Source organism: Gymnoscopelus microlampas (genome assembly GCF_963454915.1).
Source record: "Gymnoscopelus microlampas genome assembly, chromosome: 18".
Lineage (NCBI taxonomy): Eukaryota > Metazoa > Chordata > Actinopteri > Myctophiformes > Myctophidae > Gymnoscopelus > Gymnoscopelus microlampas.
The window spans coordinates 17,244,808-17,269,807 of record NC_139955.1 but is presented as its reverse complement, the minus strand read 5'-3'; the positions used below and the strand labels follow the sequence as shown (position 1 = coordinate 17,269,807).

At 43.2% G+C, this 25,000-nt stretch overlaps 1 protein-coding gene across 3 annotated transcripts in view; it reads right to left on the bottom strand.

Annotated features, from left to right (window-relative positions):
* Positions 1 to 25,000, bottom strand: part of LOC311033738 (A disintegrin and metalloproteinase with thrombospondin motifs 2) — a 154,278-nt gene that overhangs the window by 64,595 nt on the left and 64,683 nt on the right. For all 3 annotated transcript variants that reach the window (XM_084041359.1, XM_084041361.1, XM_084041360.1), the window contains exon 3: positions 20,704 to 20,872. In XM_084041359.1, coding sequence (XP_083897485.1) covers positions 20,704 to 20,872 — 169 coding nt within the window. The remainder of the gene's footprint in view (positions 1 to 20,703; positions 20,873 to 25,000) is intronic.

The window sequence follows — 25,000 nt, the reverse complement described above, 5'->3', positions numbered from 1 at the left end:
TCACGCCCGTACGCCTCACGCCTGTGCGTGCCTCACGCCAGTGCGTCTCTCGCCAGTGCGCCTTGCCCACAATAGGGCGCCAAGTCTTATGTTTTTGGTGGAGGAATTACAACCTTGACTAGCCAATGCCTGTGTCTAAAATGTAGATGTATTTGGTCTATTCATTTGATTGATTTCTATGTTTGTGTGTGTGTGTGTGTGTGTGTGTGTGTGTGTGTGTGTGTGTGTGTGTGTGTGTGTGTGTGTGTGTGTGTGTGTGTGTGTGTGTGTCTGTGTCTGTGTCTGTGTCTGTGCGTGCGTGCGTGCGTGCGTGCGTGTGTGTGTGTGTGTATTTGCCTAACTCACAAAGCCCACAAAGTGCATGTTTTCCTGATGAATTACATTGTGCTATGTTGAGACAGGGAGCGAGGAGGAGAGAAAGAGAGAGAGAGAGAGAGAGAGAGAGAGAGAGAGAGAGAGAGAGAGAGAGAGAGAGAGAGAGAGAGAGAGAGAGAGAGAGAGAGAGAGCAGAGGGATAATCAGTGTTTCTGTAATGCGGTTTCAGGGTCACTGAGCACCCCACTTAGGGAATGACAAAAGCAGTGTTCCCCAATTTGTATTACACACACACACACACACACGCACGCACACACACACGCACGCACACACACACACACACACACGCACACGCACACGCACACGCACACGCACACACACACACACACACACACACACACACACAAACTCACACTCTCACTAGCCCCCACCCTTCCATACACTTTGCTCCAATCAACAGCCAATCAATCCTCCGCCTCTCCCTACTGGCACAGGGTCTAACTCCAGATCCCAGTGGCCCCCATGCTGAGACCCTCTACACTGAGGGGTCCCTGGCCCCCATGCTGAGACCCTCTACACTGAGGGGTCCCTGGCCCCCATGCTGAGACCCTCTACACTGAGGGGTCCCTGGCCCCCATGCTGAGACCCTCTACAGACTGAGGGGTCCCTGACCTCGCCTGGAGCCGGCCCACGTTGGTGGCTGTGACGGATGGAAATCATCTTATTAGCAGTGGTGGAAAGTAACTAAGTACATGTACTCAAGTACTGTACTTAAGTACAATTTTGAGGTATTTGTACTTTACTTGACTATTTCCAATTTCCAATACTTTTACTTCTACTCCACTACATCTCCGAGGCAAATATTGTACTTTTACTCTACTACAATTATTTGAGAACTTTAGATACTATTTACTTTGCAGATATAAAGTATTACATTATAAAACGTACAATAACAACCTTAGTCTTATTTTATACCTAGGCTATTTAAAAATAGCCTATCTACAAGATGCGACGCGTTGTGAGCTTGTAGATCTGCTATTTTCAAACATTTCAGTAATTTTACTTTTGGTACTTTAAGCACATTTTGATACCAATACTTTTGTACCTTTACTCAAGTAATATTTGAACAACATACTTTTACTTGTGACAGAGTACTTCTACATTGCAGTATTAGTACTTTTACTAAAGTAAAACACTTTTTCCACCACTGCTTATTAGCGCCCGTCTGACTATGTCTATTCTGCCATCCGCCGTGATTCCGGAGACACAGTGGCCTGCCCCGCCTCTCCCCCTAAGTTTAATTGGCTGCTGTTATTAATATTTCATTGATTCAAACACTCCCCGCATCACCTTTCCCATCGCTTGTTCTAACCCAGAGGCTGGCTATGTCTGCTTCGTCTGACTGGGAGCAAAGAACTGTGAGAAGTTATGGAAAGTGTGTGTGTGTGTCCGTGTGCGTGTCCGTGTCCGTGTCCGTGTGCGTGTGCGTGTGTGTGTGTGTGTGTGTGTGTGTGTGTGCAAGTACTTGTATTACCATATTTGGGAGGGCCCAATGTATAGTAGAATCTGAGAAATAGACACTGCGAGAATTGTTTTATTTATCATTGTTTTATATTATTAAGTATATTAACCCTTTAAGACCGGGAACGCATCTGTGTCATTTTAGATGTATTTGTCTATCGAAAAATAGCAGATATACAAGCTCATAGTGCGGCACAGAGAAAAACTATATATATATCAGTGGTTCTAAAACTTTTTCATGTCAAGGACCCCCAAAATGATATGTATTTGGCCGCGGACCCCCATCTCAAAAAAAATTGTTCTAGGGACCCCCAGAAGCAAAGATTTGAGTTATAAATGTTCGCTTTAAAAAAATATATATTCAAAGATTTGCCCAAAATGTTCATGATTTAAAACAAATATCAGATCTACAAGCTCATAGTGCGGCACTCAGCTTGTAGATCTGATATTTTCCAATAGCCAAAGTATAAAATAATAGTTAAAGTGGTTGCTTTCCCCGGTCTTAATGGGTTAATGCAAACATGTGTGTGTGGGAAGGGGTCTTTCTGAATGCTCAATGATACAATGTTATTCTTATAGGATTTGTATTTTAAAACAAAGCTCTCACTCGCGCACTTTGACCCTGGTGTCTCTATTTTAGCCATGTTATTTTAGGCCAGATTTATTAATTTTTGAATCCCAAAATGACCAAAAATGGACAAGCTCACAGCGCGACATAGTATAATGACGTGTTTGTGAGTGCACACACACACACGGCTGCCCCAGGGCTTCCTCCAGGACAGAACGTGAGAGGGGCATGAGGAGGAGGGAAAGGAGGATGAGAGGGGAGGACAAGGTAGGGTGATGTGAAATGAATAAGAGAGGAAAGGGAGAGAAAGGAAAGGACTCACACGCACGCTTATTCCACAAAAAACAGTCACACATTTAGTATTCACCAGCTGGCAAGCCTAAAATCATGTTTCCTTTTATAGTATGCATGCGTGTGTGTGTGTGTGTGTGTGTGTGTGTGTGTGTGTGTGTGTGTGTGTGTGTGTGTGTGTGTGTGTGTAGTAGTAAAGTAAACCTCAAGTTCAGAGGGTCTAACAGCTGCACACAGGTAATAACACTGTCAGCAATATCAGGAATGTAAACCTATCGAACCTCACAACACACGCACGCACGCACACACACGCACACACACACACACACACACACACACACACGCGAGCGCGCACACGCACGCACGTACGCTTGCACACAAAAATATATAGTCTGAGGTCTATAATTATTAACAGCTCTATGATTATTCAGTTAACTGCTGTATAATTGTGGTTCAGATCTTCCATTCATTTCAGTAGGTCTGTAGAAGAGTAACAGACAGTGTTCCACAACAGTGGTGATTTTGGAGCTGTGCTGCAACTGAATTGGAATGTATACTGTACACAGTCAGCCACGCGCACATATATATGAAAGGGGGCTCGAGCCCCTGCCCTTTAACCCGTCGGTAATAAAAAAAAATCGGTGAATGCAGCATTTATTTACTATGGTGAAAACAACGCAAATGCACCCTGCATGCCCTACTGGAACGCAGCATTCAAGACTAAGAGAACAGACCCCTTAACAGACGACATCACACTGATAAGAGCCAGTATGCGTGCAACCAGTATGCGTGCAATGAAACCCATTCTGACAGGTCTCGCTAGGACGCGCCTCACTAGCCGTACGCCGCATCTCCAGTAAAGCTTGATTATACTTAATTGAGCGCAGTGTTGCGCACAGAATTACAGCCGATCTACAAGCTCACAACGCGGTGTGAGCTTGCTATTTTCGGTATGTGATACCGCTCGCAACAAGGATATGCCCAATCAAAACATACATTTTCAAATAGCCTAGGTATAAAATAGGGCTAAAGTGGTTAATGTACATTTTATAAAAATGTATATCTGTAAAGTAACTAGTAACTAAAGTTTTCAAATAATTGCCTCTGAGATGTAGTGGAGTAGAACTAAAAGTATAGACAATTGGAAATACTCCAATAAAGTAAAAGTACATAAAAACTTGTACAGTACTTGAGTAAATGTTACTTTACACCACTGCAGTAGCACAATGCCATTTAATGCCACACAGTTTTATGACCCGGGGATCGAGTGAGCAATTTAAAGTTGTCAATTATGTAACAAATATAATATTTGTATTGTTTGTAAATAGTTAAGACCTAGATTTTTGTCTTGTAACAATACTGTACAATGATATTCAGACTTCAAATAAAACAGACTATAGTCTGTTTTGGGAAACATCGGCAAAAAGGGTGAAAAGTGGAGCTACAGTAGTTGGCAGAGGTATCATTATAATGTCATTACAGTTAGAGTCCATGGAGCATCCCAGGCTTGTGGGGGGCGGGGGGGGGGGAGAGAGAGAGAGAGGGAGAGAGAGAGAGCGAGAGAGAGAGAGAGAGAGAGAGAGAGAGAGAGAGAGAGCGAGAGAGAGAGAGAGAGACTCATGGTCACTGCTTTGGCCTTTTGTACCCTGTCACCTGTCATCTGGCTCAGCACCACTGCTGTCTCAATCTCTGGATATAATATAGCACATGTATAGTATAAACACACACACACACACACACACACACACACACACACACACACACACACACACACACACACACACACACACACACACACTGCGCGGTGTCCCCAGCAGCGAGTGTCCCCTGATTAACGAGATGGCTCTGTTCTGTTCCTCAGGTCTGGGCCAACCAGATGCGAGGACACAAATCTCTCCCCGCTGGCGACCGCTGAAGGCCACCAGCCACTATTTATTGGCAATCTCAGCCTTAACTACCCAGACAGACACAGCAACACGGCAGACATGCTGCCCTCGCCCGTCTGTGTCCATGCGTGTGTGTGTGTGTGTGTGTGTGTGTGTGTGTGTGTGTGTGTGTGTGTGTGTGTGTGTGTGTGTGTGTGTGTGTGTGTGTGTGTGTGTGTGCGTGCGTGCGTGCGTGTGTGCGTGTGTGTGTGTGTGTGTGTGTGTGTGTGTGTGTGTGTGTGTGTGTGTGTGTGTGTGTGTACACACTACACGTGATTGAGGCAAATAATGGAACAGGAAAATAAATGTGTCCATGTGTATCACAAACTGATATAGTATAGTGTGAACAGATTTATGCACACACACACACACACACACACACACACACACACACACACACACACACACACACACACACACACACACACACACACACACACACACACACACACACACACACACACACACACACACACAGAAAAAAACAAAACAAATTGAGGGATCTCCTTGACTTACAGAACATCAAGGTGTGTCATTGTTGTGGAGGAATCACAGCCCCAGTATCAAAGCCATGATTAAGGCAGATTAGAACCTCTCTGAGGCTAATAAAATATAATGTCTCCTTACCTCCAGAGAATCCTTCCTTTTCATTCCCCCCCACCCCGCCCCCTTCATCTGTCTTTTCTGGACAGAATTAGCAGGTTTTAACAAGCGCTGCAGTGCAGCGTAGCGGCTTGGCTAAACATTAGTAATTGGCACGTTTATCTCCTCTCTGATTAAGCCATTAAGACCGGGAACGCATCTGTGTCACTTTAGATTTCTTTGGCTATTCAAAAATAAAATATACATTTTTGGAAAAAAAAGTTGTGGAATTGTGTGCAAATCTTTGAATATATATATACATTTTTAACTCAAATATTTTCTTCTGGGGGTCCCTGGAACAACATATTTTGAGATGGGGGTCCGTGGCCAAATATATATCATTTTGGGGGTCCTTGACATGAAAATGTTTGAGAACCACTGATATATATAGCAACATTAAAAAAATAACGGTTAGGATTTAGAAGACATTTGTAGCATCCCCCAGAAGCAAAGATTCGAGTAAAAAAAAAACGCTTTAAAAAATAAATATATATATATATATTCAAAGATTTGCAAAACATTTCACGATTTTTCTAAAATAGCAGATCTACAAGCTCAAAGCGCAGCACTTGGTGCCGCGCTATGAGCTTGTAGATCTGCTATTTTTGAATAGTCAAAGAAACCAAAAAAATTACACAGATGCGTTCCGGTCTTAATGGGTTAAAAATAACCCACATGGCGGTGTTGGTACACGGTTCCAAAGCTGCTCCTGATGCCAGATTATTATTATAATTTTTTTTTGTCCTTTCTCAAAGGGCTTCATGTTCACACACCAGTGGAACATGTATTATTCCCAGTGGTTATTTTAAGATTACTGTAATTGTTTACACTTTGTCTCTTTTTAATGGTCTTAACATCTTGTCAACAGCTAAACTACAGTTAATCTTGCATGCACTTCAGCCTCCCAGGAATAAATTGGAGCGTGGAGCTGTTTAACAAACAAGTCCCCTTTTTTCTTTCATATCCTTATCTCTTTATCTCCTTATCGGTTTTGGCGTATTTCCGCTCCTCTCTACCCCGTTTCTATACCCCGTTTCTAGCTTGTTTCTGTGTCACTTCTTAACAACAAATACATAAATCTGTATTGAATTCAAACCAATCTTTATCTTACAAAGATAGCAAAGAGAAAATGTAATCCAGGCATGGATTCCAAAAGAACCATAATACAAATATCACACATAACACATTATTTCCTTCATTAAAATAGCTGCTTCAAAAGAGTTCTGCTGATCAGGTTGGCCATACATACGTCCCCCTGTGGTCTCATGGCATCTACAGACAAACATGGAGACCGGTATGTGAGGCCGAAGTTGTACAACGTCTCCCCTGTGATTGGCTTTAAACGGGGCTGTCACCAGACAAATGGCAAGATCTCGACCCACGGTTCAAAGTCATCGTGGCCGAGAGGCCAAGGGTCAGACAGGGAGAGAGAGAGGAGGAGATGGAGAAAGTGGGGCAGAGAAAGTAGGACAGAGTGAAGGAGAGGGTGAAGGCAGGACAGGGGGGGGGGGGGGGGGTTTGTCTGTGAAATTCATGGATGTATTGACAGATGTTTACAATGTGAAGAGAAATAAATAGTTTTATCAGTGTGCAATATAGGTCTTGTTTGTTTGATCCATATATCTATGTACTTTAACAATATCTCTGACTATATCGTTAGAAAGGTAGAAATGTTAAAAGTGTTTTGAGCGCTACAGTGTGTAACTGTTTCAAACAGAATCAGATTGTGTGCCATATGGTAGTAAAACTGGGTTTTTATAATATAATATAATAATATAATAATTACGGTCATATTGACAGCCATAATATGTGAGATAAGAAAACATGAGCAGGCTTTGTTTTCTGCTTCCATCTCTCCATCCGCGCTTATCTCGCTCTCCTCTCCTATTCTGGATAAATCTGTACATATCAGACTAATGCTGCATGTCAACCATGACACTGGAGCACTGATATGGGTGATTAGAATCTCTCTCTCTCTCTCTCTCTCTCTCTCTCTCTCTCTCTCTCTCTCTCTCTCTCTCTCTCTCTCTCTCTCTCTCTCTCTCTCTCTCTCTCTCTCTCTCTCTCTCTCTCTCTCTCTCTCTCTCTCTCTCTCTCTCTCTCTCTCTCTCTCACACACACACCCCCCACACACACACACACACACACACTCTCACACAGTTAACGCATCTGTGTCATTTTAAGATTTCTTTGGCTATTCAAAATTAGCAGATATACAAGCTATGTGCTTGTAGATCTGCTTTTTCTTTTTTTTAAATCTTTGCTTCTGGGGATTCTACAAATGTCTTCTAAATCCTAACAGTTTAAAAAGAAAACAGTTTTTCTGATGTTATAATCAGTGGTGCTGATTTTGCAGAAGCAGAGATTTGAGTTAAACATGTATATATATATACAGTATTCAAAGATTTGCACACATTTTCAAGATTTTTTAAGAATAGCAGATCTCCAAGCTCATATTATGTGACTTTCCTTCTCTCCTCTCCTCTTCACTGCATTCATTGCAGTAGCTTGAAATGTCTAGGTATAGCCAGTGTGAGGTGGCCAAGTCTCTGAGTCTACAGAGACCTGGGAACTGAAGCCAGCTGTCATGGCAGTACACATTCATACGGCATAATATCCTTCATTTGAATAACCCCCACCCCCCCAGGATTGTTTAAGCTGATAATGACTGGCTGAAGGCCATGGCACTGTGGTGTCATCGCCAAATGAGGAAACGCAAGGCTGCACTTCATTCAGTTAGAGCCGGACCAATGCCACATTTATGATTCAGATTCCAATATTGTCAGAGTCCTGACCTAGACCACCAGATTACCGATGTTTTGACCAATACTTTATTGAGGATGCTGAAATCAACCAAATACTTTGACTGGTTATCTATTGTAAACCTGAGCCAAGACCCGCTGCAATGGTGTCCAAGCAGGAATTAAACCTAGATGTTAGACCCAAGTGGTTCACAATGATACAGAGTACTAGATGGTGGAAGTGAATCAGTGGGAAGGTCTCTGTATAGTCGCCGGACCATGGCTAGTACATGGCTATTAGGGCTGGTAACTTTCCTCAGAAATGATATTCGAATATTGGTCTTAAAAATTGGCAGATATTGGAATATATTGGAATATTATTATTATGAAAATAAAAAACGTGGTTTTTTTTTATGTTTATTTGACAGGGACAATACAAAAAATGTATCAAGTGCTCGGATCCAATAAAACATATATTTTGTTTGTTTTTATAACTTGATACATTGTGTTTTGTATTGTCCCTTGCCTTTATATCGTTAGCTACGGTGCATGTGTCATCTCGGCGTCAATACGAGACAGTCATATATATGGAGTGTGCCCAAAGATGGAGGCTGTGATGTCGGACTAAGATATGTCAGTTAGCTCCATACTGTAGTACCACGCATTCAGTGACGTGGTCGGACCTAATATCGCTTAACTATGGCGATCTATACAACGAACCTGCCAACGAACCACAACGCATCGCTTCGCCATACGTTGTGAGATTGTAAATCTGCTATGTTAGCTTTTTCAGTTTTACGTTTTTGAAAACCTTTGAAAATGACAAGCCCAAAACAGGGACACCAGGTTGAGAGTGGTATAAATGTATAACTGCAGATACTGATTTAATCAAAAGTCAAATAATAACCACAATGACGGCCAAACTGATATATCGGTTGGGCTCTATGGTGCATTCAATTAACCTTCCCCAGGGACAGACACAGCCAAATGAACTGCAGCTTAACAAACTCCCACCATCACACACACACACGCACACACGCACGCACGCACGCACGCACGCACGCACGCACGCACGCACGCACGCACGCACGCACGCACGCACAAACACACCACACTTCACCTCCACCACCTGATTCTCATCATATGGATTACATATTACATTACATATATGTACACCCCAAGCATACTGTCTACATTTAGCAACATGAGTAAGCTTGAGGAAAGAGAGGCAGATTGCTATAATGCGTGGTGTTACAGTAAGAAGAGACTGCGTCTGTACTCAGGATTAATTTATTTAGGGACGACTATGTTCTCTGCTTCAGAACTAGTTAGAGTGAGCTAATTTGGATGTAAAAACATGCATGACATTTGGATACAATCTGTAATATCAAAAAATGAGTTTTACATAAGTCGGCCTCCTGGTGGCGCTATAAAAGGCAGATGTGAAAAATGCAGGGCAAAGGTTTTTCCTTGGCATCTAGGGAGTGTGCATACAAAGTTTTGCGCAGATCGTGCAGTTATAGGGAAAAAACGTGAATCGGCCTGTTATAGCGCCACCATGAGGCTGATTTGAACTTATTCAAGTGGCATTTCTTCCTCTGCCTAGTAGGAATATGCGTACAAATTTTCACGGAAATCGCACGCTGTGTTCATGATTTGAAAACGGAACCAATCAGGATGGAATATGAAAAATCTGAAAGACGCGTTTCGTTTAATGACTATAGAGATACTGTGTACCGATTTGCATGATGTTTGGACAAAATCTGTAGGAGTACTGTCAAAACATTGGTTTTGCAAAAATCGGCCTGGCGGAGACAATAAGATTACCAGCAGGTACTGTATGTGTCCAAGACAAATTTCCATTGGGACAATAAGGTCTTTCTTATCTTGTCTTATCTCTGTCGGTTTAAGTCTTTATGCTCATTTCCAGCACTGGGAGAGAATTTTACACAAAAAGGTCCAAAACTATTGGATCAATCTAAATAAGAAACATCTCATTTTGTAGCCTTTCCTATGAAATGAAAAAATAGAAAATGCAAAGATTTTGAAAAGAGTTGTCGTCGCGCTGGGCCACAAATATTGATTTGAAATTCCCAGGATGATACGGTTACGCACTCCCCTGAAAATGTGTATTGTATGAAGGGACTAGAGGTCATTACAGTACAGTGAGGAAGGTAAATGCGAGGCTGCATTAGCTTCTGCTGAATCAGATACCATAATACTACATCCTCTTTAGACAAACATTGCTCCAGTACATGATATTACATGCTGTTGTGATAGTGAGAGTGGCTGCTCTGGGGCCAGTTTAACACGAGATAACAATGTCAAATATCAAGTCTGCTCGAGCAAGTACATTTAGCAAAGAGTACTTGGCAACAGCAGGGACTTCCTTAGCTCTCTTAAGAGTGCTACATTTAACACGGCATGTGGATAGTCACACGCCATCTCTTCGGTTGGTTACATAACTGATGCTAGCGCAGAACATAAGCAACCTCTTGGGAGCTCCTCTGCACATTATTGTAGCCACACATATGTAGCTACATACGTACCCCTTTTAGCTAGCCTATATACAGTAGTATGCATGTACTGTACATATACATACCTATAGTTCTTTGTCTGTATTTTGAAGAAGTCTTTCTGGGTGTGCCTCCACCAACTAAACCCATTAAGACCTGGAACGCATCTGTGTCACTTTTTGATTTGAGCTAAAAAGCATTATTTTACACTTTGGCTATTCAAAAATATCAGATCTACAAGCTCATACTACGAGCTTGTAGATCTGCTATTTTTGAAAAATCGAGAGAATTGGTGCAAATCTTTGAATATATATTTTTTAAGCGAACATTTATAACTCAAATATTTGCTTGGGGGTCGGTGGCCAAATGCTGTACATATAATTTTGGGGGTCCTTGACATGAATACGTTTGAGAACCACTGATATAGAAACATACGTTTTTTTAGAATACTGTTGGGATTTAGAAGACATTTGTTTAATTGGAACCTTGTGACAAAAATAGCAGCGGATACACCAGTAGAGCTGGTCCAAGCAGGTGGGGAAGTGGACGGCCTAAATCGCAAAAGTCCCCTTGACCCCAAAATTGCAGTGCCCCCCCCCCCCACCCCACCCCCCCCCCCCCCCCCCCCCCCCCTGCACTGCTCCTCCCACACCGGAATTGTCAATCCGCCTATCCGCTGCACACCTCATGCCAATCCGCCTGCTCCAAAATAGAGCCCATAAACTGTGGGTCAGTGTAAAGTCACCGGGGCCGCACCCTGTCATTATCCACACAGCCCTGCTCTGTGCAATGGTAGTGGTGTGACAGCTCAATTCAAAACCCACTGGGAGCTCAGTAACAGGTGAGGAGTCTGACCATGAAGGAACACATGCACACACCTGCACGCTGTGCACGCAGGCACGCACACACACACACACACACACACACACACACACACACACACACACACACACACACACACACACACACACGCTCACACACACAGTCACATACGGTATAAAAGATAATAGAAGGTACCAGTACATGTCTGAATTTGTGGTGCTGACAGGTCCAGTTTTTTTGTTTTGTCCAAAAAGACCAACATAACAGAAGACTATACCATCACTGTGTCCTTGTCCTCTCTCATGAAAACATTCATGGGAGGGACACAAATTAAGCCGGCCTCACCCAGAAAAAAAGATATCTTGAACATCAAAACCCTTTATTTATTCAGTAAGTAGATAATGCCATAATGGTCCTGTATCATTTATCTTTCCAGATTGTAGCAGCCTGTAGTCTTGCTGGGAGGTTTCTGAAGCTAGAAATGTGCACTGTTAAAGTAAAGTGCCCTTGGCAAAACATATTGTTTCCCTGAGCAATATACAGTGAAGGAATAGTTGTTTGTAAGATGTGATTTCAGAGCTAAAACTTACAGAGTCTGCCTTCACTCACAGTCACAATATGGTTCAATTTATATTCCATTGCACGATGGTGTCGATTGCCGAAAAGAGCAGATCTTCAAGGCACATAACGATGCACCATGTTGTTAGCTCCAAGATAATGTTCTTTTCTGGAAGCGAGAATTTTGGTAGGTAGATGGCAAGTGGTAGCCTGGTAAACCCTCCCTCCGGAAATCTCATTTCCATTTGATTCCAGGAGTGAGTCTGGCATGATCGCCCATTCTGCAATATTGGCTGTGGGCTGGAGTTGGGCGGGAGTAATACCGTTGACTGACAACCCCATCAGCCAATGATCGTTGTTCCCCTTCAGCCAATCAGCAGTTAATTTTTACCACCTCCGACTAATGTGACGCACCGGGACTTTTGAGACGGCCATGCCCAAAATAGGTTGCCTTATTCGGATACATGCGTGTCACTGCCGGTTCTCTAAATTTGTATTTTTAAATAGGCTCTGTCATGATTACTTGACCACATATATGAAGTTAAACAACTACATTCTATCCAAACGATATCTTAAAAGTAAATTCCGTGCCTCAAAAAATAAGTTTGAGAGCGTTTTAAAACCGAAAGTAAGAAGTGAAGGCACTCGCACAAACAACAATGGCTGCCGTTCGTCTTTTGTCGGCTGCACTCAGGCTGCACTCGGCTTCATTCGGGCTCACTCGAACTCGCCACCTGATTGGCCAACTGTCGCTGTCAATCACAGAACGATGAGCGATGACGCTGATAGGCTCGGTTATTTGGTAATGCGCTAGAAACGCCCATAAAAGCCTTCATGCCAGACTCACTCCTGGAATCAAATGGAAATGAGATTTCCGGAGGGAGGGTTTACCAGGCTAGGCGAGTGGAGCAGCAGTGGCTCAGGAGGTAGAATGGCTGCTTGGGAAATGGAAGTTTCCATAGCCTTACGTATCCCATTGCCTGGAGGGACAATTGCCCTGCGGTTTTTAAGTTACACAAATAACAAAGTTGTCATTGACTGATTTGAAAATTGAGTAATTGCTAGTAATTGAGGTCCTTGGCCTTCTATAGTATGCAAGATCAGCAGCGCACAGACACGCAGAGACACAGATACAACACCACAAAATAAAGATCAAAAGAATTTAGTCTTATTACATAATTGCAGTTTTTCTAAGATATTATTTTTCCACATAATTTTTTTTGTGTGTGAGCGCAGTCCAGGTAGCACAGAGTAGGTGAGAGGGATTGTGGGGTAAAAGCCCCATGGTGGTCCATCTGTCTGGCCATATCTCAGTGCCCTAACACTGCACTGGCAAGCGTGCGCATGCGCGCGCGCACACACTCACACACACACACACACACACACACACACACACACACACACAAACATTATCTCCGCCCCTGGCCGTCATTGCCTGGGATAAGATACATATGGATGGGATAAGACATTTAGTTATACAGGAGCGGGGGGGGGGGGGGGGGGGGGGGGGGGCAGAGTGATAGAGGGATAGAACTCTGTCTGCTTGGCAAAAAAAGAAAAGAAAGGTGATCCCTCTTTCTCTATAGCCATGAAAATTAATTTACAAACTGTGCAACATTAATAATAAAACCTGATCTCTCCATAGAGGACTATGATTCACAGCTCATGGTGCGAGAAAAGACTATAAATCTCACTCCTCCATCTGTCTTTCTATCCTTCTCCTCTATATCCAGCTAAATATAACTTCCATCAACCTGACTTAGACCAGGAAATAAGTCCACCATCCAATAACCAGCCACTCCTTATGCAGCATCGGCTAAAGAGGCCTGCAGAAATGATTAACTGATTATTAATTATTATTCACAATGTTCCGTATTCATCAAGCATCTCAGAATCACTCCTAGGAATCTCTCTGAATGTTTAACTCAAACTCAAAAAGATAATGGAACAGCTTGGATATACACCAGCAATTAAATAAAGTTTTGAGAACGTTTAAAAATCGAATTAATCTTGGCTGTTTTTGTCATCTTATTTTTATTTTGTATTTTTTATACAATGTCATTGTGTACTTTTTTTTATGTAAATGTACAAGTAAAAGTCTGGAATTAAACATTTACTTAAAAGTACAAAAGTATTGGCATCAAAATGTACTTAAAGTACCAAAAGCAAAAGTACTCATTATGCAGAATGTATGTCCCATTTCAAGTTTTCAAATGTATACAAATATTTTGAAAATAGCAGATCTACATGCGACGCATTGTGGGCTTGTACATCGGCTATGTTCAAATGGCCGAAATGTATATAGAGCTGAAGTGGTTAATGTACGTTTCGTAATAATAATCAAAAACTACGAAGTAACTAGTAACTAAAGTTTTCAAATAAATCTAGTGGAGTAGAAGTATAATATTTGGATCCGAGATGTAGTGGAGTAGAAGTAAAAGTATTGGAAATTGGAGTTACTCAAGTAAAGTACAACTACCTCAAAATTGTAAAGTAAATGTACTTAGTTACTTTAGACCACTGATTTGTAGTAACCCCAGAGGGGAAATGACTTCTCTGCATTGACCCAGCAGTGGCTTGCTCCGAGTGAGTGCAGAGGGGAGCGGTTGGGGGTTAAGTGTCTTGCTCACAAAGCCTGGAGGAGCCGAGGATCGAACCGGGGACCTTCTGATTCACAGATGGCCGCTCTACCTCACAAGGCACCACCTCCAGGTCCATATGGTGACATATGTACACACTCTCAGAGTCACAGGTTCTTTAGATGAACACTGAACATAGACAAGTAGCCTACAACAACAAAAATACGCCTGAAAAGTGAGTTCCAGAATCCTTTTTGAGTGAAAATGAAATGCATTTGAGAAGCCATAATTAGCGGCACGCCGACACACGCACGTGCACACGCACATGCACACACACAGGTCATCCTATAAGTCTATTCATTTTCATTTTTATTTTTTTAAATTGTATCTAACTACATGCTTGCCCGGGCACATACACGTGCACGCATCCACACACGCACACACACACACACACACACACACACACACACACACACACACACACACACACACACACACACACACACACATTGTGGCCTGTTCTTTCCTACACTATTGATCTACACTCCACTCTTCATTAGGAAAGCAGATTCGAAAGCCACAGGGAACAGTAGGAGGTGTGTGTGCACGTGTGTGTGTGCGTGTGTGTGTGTGTGTGTGTGTGTGTGTGTGCTTGCGTGCGTGCGTGCGTATGTGTGTGCTTGCTTGCATGCGTGTGTGTGTTCGAGCGTACATGGAGGATCAAAGGAAACACACCTGGTTCCATGAGCATGTGTGCGTGAGCGTGTGCGTGAGCGTGCATGTGCGAGCTGCATGGTGTGTATGTACAGTAGTGTGTATGTACAGTAGTGTCGGTGACAGGTTGCACCAATAACTGATCATTGAAATTGGCAACATTCTCAAAGTTCAATCCCCCATGTTCATGGTATCAGATCAAGTGCATGATGTGTTGATTTTGACAGCAAATTTAGATTTAGTTTTAGTCTTTTGAATACAATTTCATCTAGTTTTAGTCATATTTTAGTCGTCTGATTTTTTTTTTTTTTACTCTAGTTTTATTCGACTAAATATCATAGGATTTTAGTCGACTAAATCTACAGTTGATTTTGGCGTCAAAAATGTTTTGCCGGTGCCTTGATGGCATCGTAATGCCTGATTTTACACTTGGTCGCATGCTGAAAATAGCCGATGTAGAAGCTTGTGAGCTTGTAGATCTGCTATATTCAGAGCGCAACACCCGAGCACAACCAAACATAAAATGACTTGTCTTTTAGTTCTACTGGATCTCTTTTCCACTAGTCCCTCCCTAACATTTTAGTCTAGTATTTATTTGTTGAAGAAATCATAGCTTAGTTTTTATCTAGTTTTCATTTAGTTTTGGTCAGTGAAAAAAGGTAGTCGACGAGCATTTTTCATCATAGTTTTAGTCGACAAAAAAAAGCTGCTCATTCCAGCAGTTCAGCCGTTGGGAGGATCACGCACAGTTAAACACTGTAAGTGCCCAAGAATTCAGACCAAAAGAATAGTTTCCAAAAAACACTGAGCAATTAATTACCTTCACAGTATTTTTGCCAAAATAACTTTAACCAAAATTACTTCCACGAGAAGTGCAAAATCTGTTATTATAACATGGCCAAACTCATTGTAAAGCACTGGTAGTTCTCTGTGTCATACTGATGATGGCCCACTGCTACGGCACATGTTATAACTGTTTAAACAACATTTCCTGGCTTCTGGTTTCTTTCAATTGTCGGTGAAACTTATTATGCCGGCAACCGTGTTATAAATACAATGATACAATCGAGTGCTGATGTATCGTGAGTATACTACCACAATCACAATACACAATGGCCTCTCGCGTATTATTGCTTAATTATGTCGAAAGGGTGGTGTGCGAAAATATTGTGATTGATGTCATTATGAAAATATCACAAAATCATTTATTGTCAATATTCCGCAGCCCTGTGAAGCGGGCCTCGTTACTTCAGTACAGTTTGTCCTCATCAGGGCGTTCCTATGGAAACTGTCTTTCGCACTGTATATTATTAGGCATCCGAGTAGTCTGCTCAGAATAGGAGGGAATCATCTCTCATACATGCGCGCACGCGCACGCACACACACACACACACACACACACACACACACACACACACACACACACACACACAAGCTTCTTTTAAACAGTTAGGTCCGACGCCGGTCCACGGGGACCACTGGTCCTGGCTGCCGGTTTTCAACCCTATATCCCAGTGTTCAATTAACTTCAAAGTTGTGCACAAATGGAACCAAATGGACCGTAAGGATCTATACTATACACACACGCAGGGCTTCAGCAGTTCATCAGGGGTGGTTGAGGTGCTGCTACATAGCGCCACTGCAGTACAAAGAACCTGTTAAGCCCCCTTTATGGTTCTTTGGTGGTTCTTTACTAGTTCTTCAGCATAGAACACAGTTCTTATGCACATCTAATGGTTGTGTCTGGACATGTGTGTGTCCAGATGTGAACGCGGGACACAACATGAAACAGCATGACTAGATCAACTGTGGTTTCCAAACAAATGCAAGCGCTCCGTTCAACTGATCATTTAATAGCTGTAGAAACAAGACAATGATGTTGGTATAGTCACACCATGAAACACACACTCTCGTGTGAAGTCTGACAAATGCATAATAGCCTATCAATCTTTTCATTACAAAGGCTATGTACACATTGGCTGGTTAGAAAATAGCAATAATGCATACGGCCTCCCCCATGACAGCCGGGGCGCCTGATGGAGGGGAAAGGAACTGGCTGGAATAACGTGTTCCTTCCACACGCTACCTCCAACCAGGGAAACTCTCCCCTGTCAGGTGACAAGAAGGTCAGTTGGCTCTCATGCATTGAAGGAGGCATGAGCTCGGCCCTGGCCTGCCTAGGCTGGTGAGGGGAGTGTAGCGCCCAGGATCACTTAGAAAATTGGCACTGGGTGTAAAACAAGGGTTACAAAACCGCGGGATAAAAATGTAAAAATGTAATGTAGAAAATAGCAATAATGCGCAACTGAAGAGGTGTGTAGCGTCCATGTTCATGGTGTGTCTACAGCTATTAAATGATCAGCTGAACGGAACGCTTACATTTGTTTGGAAACCACGGGTCAGCAGTTGATCTAGTCATGCTGTTTCATGTTGTGTCCCGCGTTCACATCTGGACACACATATGAGATCAAATACATCGTTTCCTGACTCATCAGCGTCTCATAGCGAGACAGGTTGGACGCTACGATACAGATTTTTGCTCCACTGAGGAGGTGCACCAAATCCCACATGACACTTTGTAATTTAAACATTTAGTTATTTTCATAATTCTAACTGTGTTTATGAGTGCATGTCTTTACTGTTTCGTAAACAATCGGATGGATACGTATTCATCAATCACTCCATAAACGTTCAGATTATGAGTGCCTTGCCACTTGCCAGGCTATTTACGTGGCGTCACGGCAGCCCGTGACTCACGGGGAATACATGCTTGCTTTACTTTAGTGTAACTCGAACGCGCACTGCTCGGTAATGGGTTAAATTAATATACAAACGCATTCCATTCATGACGATGTGATTGGTGTCATTCATGTAGGCTACTATTTGACAAAGATTGTGCCGTCTCGCTTCGGAAACCTTCGGAAGCCTATCTACAAGCTCACAACATTGGGAGCTTGTAGATTAGACATGAATTACCCAAAATAGGGACGCACGCCAGGTTGAGAGTGGTTAAAACATGAACAACTACCCTCCCTGTTGTCTTAGAACAAGAATTGTAATTAAATGTAACACAGTGGCATTTGTGCTCACTAATCTCTGGCCAGAATCCCATGCCAGAATTCATTACGTTTGCTGGAGCTCCTTCCTTGTGAGAAATAATTCCCCTTTTGTTGTGCTGGAGGCTGGCAATTAATCTCCATTGCAACGTCTCTCTTCCTGGACGTCTTTTTTTCACAGACCAGAAGAAGAAGAGTGATGCTTTCATTTCTAACTGGATTTTGTGGTTTCGTTTCTTTTTATTTGGACTTGTCACGACAGAAGAAGTGAGGGATTAATCTTGTAATGTTACTGCACAATCGTATGAAAGACAGACTTTATGCAATATGCTGACGCAAGTCAACAACAGTTGCCAGTAATCCCTGTGAAATGTACAGTATATGTATTATTTTCATGTTTACACATCAATGTCAGTTCTGACTTTTAGGTAAATGATAGATAATCACTTGAAGATTATGACACACAGTCTTACGCACGCACGCACGCAGGCAGGCACACTCTCTCTCTCCACAAACATGAATGCAAGTTGGACATAATATAACAGACAGACAACTGGAAAACATAAGCCTCTAACTCTGGTGGAGGCAGTATTCATGAAAGTCCCAGAGGATCCATTTTTTATTTAACCTTATGTAACCAGGATAGTCCCATTGAGATCAGCAATTGCTTTTCGAGGGAGACCTGGCCAAGACAGACAGCAGCATAGCTAAAAAACACAGTTACTGTACAGACAGAAAACACAAAAGGAGACTATGTGAAAACAATTCATATTTCAATTTCAGATAAATAAAAGCAGATGAATTTAAAAACACTGACATGTTAAGGAATCTGCCTCTAATTATTTCATTTTGGATTGAAAAGCATTCAGCCAGAATAATCCACTGAGCTTCAAGTCATTCTGCAACCTATTGCCACGCATGTTCGCACACAAACACACACATGCGCGCGTACACACACACACACACACACACACACACACACACACACACACACACACACACACACACACACACACACACACACACACACACACACACACACACACACACACACACACACACACACACACACACACACACACACACACACACACACACGGGAAGAGCAGCCACTGTGTGAATAATTGAGAGATCTCTCGAGGGCCACCGCCATTTCTCCAAGTGTACCATGCAACATATCTCCACTTTTCAACTGCATCGCCCATTCAATACAGCAGACTACTAGACTACAATAGCCCTTTAACCCATTCAATCCGGGAACGCATCTGTGTCATTTTTAGATTTCTTTGGCTATTCGAAAAATTGCAGATCTACAAGCTCATAGCGCGGGCCACTCGTGGAAAATGTATGCAAATCTTTGAATATGTTTATGTTTTAAAGCGAACATTTTGAACTCCGATCTGTGTCTCTGGGGGTCCCTGGAACAACATATTTTGAGATGGGGGTCCGTGGCCAAATACATATCATTTTGGGGGTCCTTGATATGGAAAAGTTGGAGCACCACTGATATAGCAACATGCTGTTAGGATTCAGAAAACAATTTTAGATATGTATTTGGCCGCGGACCCCCATCTCAAAATGTTTTGCTCCAGGGACCCCCTCGAAGCAAAGATTTGAGAAAATGTTTGCTTTAAAAATATATATATATTCAAAGATTTTTGAAAAAATATCAGATCTACAAGCTCATAGCCCGGCAGTGCCGGGCTATGAGCTTGTAGATCTGACATTTTTGAATAGCCAAAGAAATGGTAAAATGACACAGATGCGTTCCCGGATTGAATGGGTTAAAACCTAGCAGCATCTCCATGTCACTCCTCACTCTCTCCGGTAGAGTCCGGTGACACAAGGACATATCTTGAGTGTGTGGTGTGTGTGTGTGTGTGTGTGTGTGTGTGTGTGTGTGTGTGTGTGTGTGTGTGTGTGTGTGTGTGTGTGTGTGTGTGTGTGTGTGTGTGTGTGTGTGTGTGTGTGTGTGTGTAGGTGTAAATCCTTTTGACAGTACATCACACACCAAGCTGTAATTAGGCTCAGAAAAGTGCTGTGATTGGCCCGTGGACTTTGACGTCACAGTCCATTAATCCCACCCCCTCTCCTACCCACCCCTCCCCTCCCTATATCCTTCTAATTTGCGGGGGGGGGGGGGGGGGGGGGGCGGAGCAGAGGCGATGATTGACAGGCAAAATCCCTCAACAGCGACACCCGCAGGCAAATAGTTTTTTTTTCATTGCAGCTGAAAAGCCCTCAGAACATAGAGAGGAAAAAAACCTGCCTTGGCTCACTGGAGTGGGTTTTTCTGTTAAAACCTTTTAATAGACGTCTGAAGGACCACGACAAAGACTTTGAATGTTTTGTAAACCAGCATGTGATGAAACCTTTAAGCAGATGGGTTAAGTGGTCAGCTGCTTTAGGAGTTAGTTATGTTTCCCAGTGCCGTATACAGTGCAACATGACTGACCTCTAGAGTGGAGGTTGGCGGCGGCGTTGCTGACGGGCGCTCTCCTCACGGCCGAGGAGCGGTAGATGACGTGGGTCCTTCCTCCTCCTCCGTCCTCCTCCATCACGGCCACGCCCCGCTCCACTGGCTCTATGTAGAACTCCTCCTGCCCGGTCCGGATCATACCAGCCTGGCAGAGAGATAGAGAGACGGAGGAAAAATATAAATTGGATGACACATGAACTCTAGTTTAATATTCACTTCAACCGCTCATCTAACCATGACACCCCTTCACCCATTTTACACTGTCATCCCACCCTGACTATTAACAGTGGCAGACAGTAAACAAAGTACATTTACTTGTCTACTTGAGTATGATATTTAAGTACATTGCTTGAGTCTCTGCACTTTACTTGAGTATTAAGTATTTTTGGGCACTCATGACTTTCACTACGCTACATTTCAAGGACAAATACTTTTAATTTCTAGGAAGGGGGAAAAGCGCATTATGAATTAACCTTTTTAATTTTTGTATTGATCGATTGAATATTTTATTGACAAAGGTACGTACAGTACGTCAAAAAGAAAGCCAAATGCATGAATCACAAAGAAGCCAATGGGTCCTATTTTCGCCGGCGCCTTACCCATTATCCCTAAAACTTAAACTTCTTTGCCATTTTTTACTATTTTTAAAAACATTTTCAAATAGTTCAAATAGCCAATCTACAAGCTCACAACGTGTCGATGTAGATGGGCTAGTTGAACTATTTGAAAATGTTTTTAAAAATAGTAAAAAAAAATAGTAAAAAAAAATAGTAAAAAATAAATAACGAAAACATCTTCAAAGTGTGAGAACTAGTGATTTAGAAGGCATCTGTAGAATCGGCCTCGGGTCTTAATGGGTTAAAACAATTGATGATGAGGTGGGGGACCAGGGGTGCCACTCACAGGAGACGTTGTGAAGCTCACTGTAGCAGTGAGTTGTTTACAGCCCTGGGGGGGGCAGGCTAGTTGGAGAACAGATTTAGTAGATATATATCTAATGTAGAGCCAAAACAGAAGAGTCACTAGTACAGAGCCCTGAGGGACTCCGGTCAACCGAGTATAGGGTTGAAGTGGTTAACAGACGGGGGATCTGGGGATAGGTGTGGGTCATGGTGGCCCAGTGGGGGGACAGATGAGACTGTCCCACACTAACACAGTCTGACAGGTAATTCCCTGTGTCCGCTTTACACACACACACACACACACACACACACACACACACACACACACACACACACACACACACACACACACACACACACACACACACACACACACACACACACACACACACACGCACAGTTGCAATCACATACACAGACAACAGACCCTGGGAAAATGGTCTGTCACTCTCTGTAAATCCAATCCATCTGTCAACAACAGCAGCAATACTGACCATGCCCTGCATATGTGCAATTTGAAAACAAGGCCTTGTGGCTCGAGAGGTGCACCTCCCAGTGAGGTGCACCCCCCCAGTGAGGTGCACCCCCTAATATCACTGCGTGGATATTAGCCTGGAATCTCTGTGTGGAGCCTGCATTTCCAAGGGGCGAAATAAAAAAAATGCCACTGGTGTTGAAATCGCCACATATTTGCATACTGGGCCCTGTTTGGTGTCCCACAACTTCGGGGGAAGGGAAATCCAATCATAAATAAGCAGGGCAGACTAAATCTGTAGAGGGTTATTTCTATTTTTTTTTTTTCATTTTGCATGGCAGATTGGTCTGGTTTCCAGGCTAAGATATATCAGCCAAACCAGATGATATCGGTCAGGCTTTCGCCAGGTAAGTTCCAACAAAATGAGGAGAGCTACAGATATATGGATAATAAAAGATCTGGCCTTTCAGAGAGGAAAATATCTCTCTAGAACCCCCCCGTCCCCCCGTCCCCCCGTCCGCACGTTCCTCCTCTTTTCCCTGTCTCTCTCTCTCTGTCAGTCTGAAGCTTCGGTCCCAGAAGGATGCAGACAAGCCAGTGACCTGCCCTCACATGCTCTTCCTTACGCCCCCCCCCCCCCCCCCCCCCCCTCCTCCCCCCCGACAGCTCTCTCTCTCTCTCTCTCGTCTTTCCCTCTCATCCTCCCCTTTCCCTGAGCCGTGGTGTGGCATTCCGATCGGAGCTGATGGATCTGCAATGGTGCATGTGTTCCCAGTCCAGAATACCAAGCAGTGGTAGGGAGAGGAGGAGGAGAAGAAGCCGTATCAAAGAAAAAAAAAGATGACATGTGGGGACGGGGAGACAAGGACAGATCAACATGGAGCTGGTGTGGTGGTGGAAGTGGAGATGAAGGGGGGGGGGGGGGGGTAGACGGAGTAAGAGAACTGGACTTGTCAAAACAAAAGTCAATAAAACATCCAAATCGGTAACGATTTCAATGTGAGTGAAAGCGCCGTCTTCGGCTTCCTTTCCTCTCATGATGAAGAGAAGGGGAGAGCTTGTGATGTCTGATAATCCTGGAGTATCGGTAGCATACATGCACAGTTAAGAGTGGTCTGCTGTTCGACCACATGACTGGAGGACACTTTTATCTCATATGTTGTAACACTCCAATTCATGTTAATTAGTATTGCCCATATTGCCCAGAAGGTAAACTCTTTGTGGAGCCCTACAGAGCTCCCTGGATGATCGCTACACCAGAACGCAACCATGGTATTGAACATCAAACAGGACAAACACATTAACAACAAGCGTCTGAGGGGCTATCAAGTGTATCAAAGATAGCAATCAGGAGGGGGCGCCGATGGCCAGGTTAAGGCACATACCACATAGGTTTTGATGCCTGACAGCGTGTCCCGCAGGTTCGATTCCCGAGCCCCGCGGCGGTGAATTTGCTGCATGTCACTCCCGTCTCTCTCCCTGTTTCCTGTCTCACTCCACTGTACTATCGAATAAACACTGTACTCCCCAAAAAACAATTAGACACAGAAATCAGAGGAGAATGATACTAGCTGGTCACTGCCATCGACGCCGGGAACTCTGCCAGCAAGCTTGTAATGTGGGACCCAACACACCGGCATCAATCAAGCGGAACGCCCCAAACCTACCTACGTGGATTTGCTAAAGAAAGATGCCGGTGCGGAAAGTACAAACAAGCTGGCCAGGTGTGTGGAGAAAATGGAGATGACTGGAAATGCCGATGGAGGGCTCGTCTGAGGACACCGTAGAGAGATTATGGGAGTGGAGGATTATTAAGGGGAGGGGCGGTTTGTCAAAACACTGTGCCACTGATTGAGCCTCATCTTGAACACGGCACAGGGATGCAGTCACTGTTGTGTGCTGAATGAGCATCATGGCTTCTGAAGATCGAGGTCTCCAGGTATTCATGGTGAATGGTGCGTTCGGTACAGCGTTGCCAGATTGTGCGCGAGAAAAATGCTATTTGAAAATAGCCGATCTACAAGCTCACAACGCGTCGCATTGCGACGCGTTGTGAGCTTGTAGATCTGCTATTTTCAAAAACTCTTGCAATAAAATGTGGAATATTTTGAACTTTTTTGAAACATTCTAACAACACAAATGCTCCCTGGCACAAAACATTTTCCTGAAAGTATTTGGAAACAATCCCAAATAAGCAACTACACTTAAGAAACAAGCCCAAAAAAAAACGCAACCCGCAACTACCAATATTTACAAGCACCTTTACAGAGAAACAAGCCCAAAGTCGCTTGTAATAAGCGGACATGGCAACCCTGGTTCGGTAATATGCTCTGAAAATCTGCTCCGATTTCAAAACGCTCTGTTGATGTCATAGAGTGCTCTGATATGAGTTAATTTATGAATGGTCAGAATAGATACAGTATACTCAAAACCGCCATAAATGAGCAATGTAACTGGTCCCAGAAGTCTTCTAAGCTTAACACCAGAAATGACGACCCCCCCAACTGTTTACTGTACATATAAGTTTATTGCAACTAGTGTTGATGATGTCTCGTTTATTACCGTATATTATTGTATGTCTTTAAATGTCTCGATGAATTGAATACAGAGGCCAGGACCACAATCCTTTTAACAATCATTGTAGTATCGTACCACTGTACTAATTGCAACTGTTAATAAAGTATTCAGTCAATCAATCAATCAAACTAACGTTGCCATTGTAATCCTTTGGATGGGTGTTAAGTATACACTCCATGGAGTCCTTTCACTTGGAGGTGTCAGCAGCACATTCACTGACTGCTCCCAGAGAGCAACGCTCAGAATTTCTGAACGAGGGGGTTTATTTCCAAATGCACCCAAAGGGAAAATAAAACAATAACAGCTGCAATAACATCCA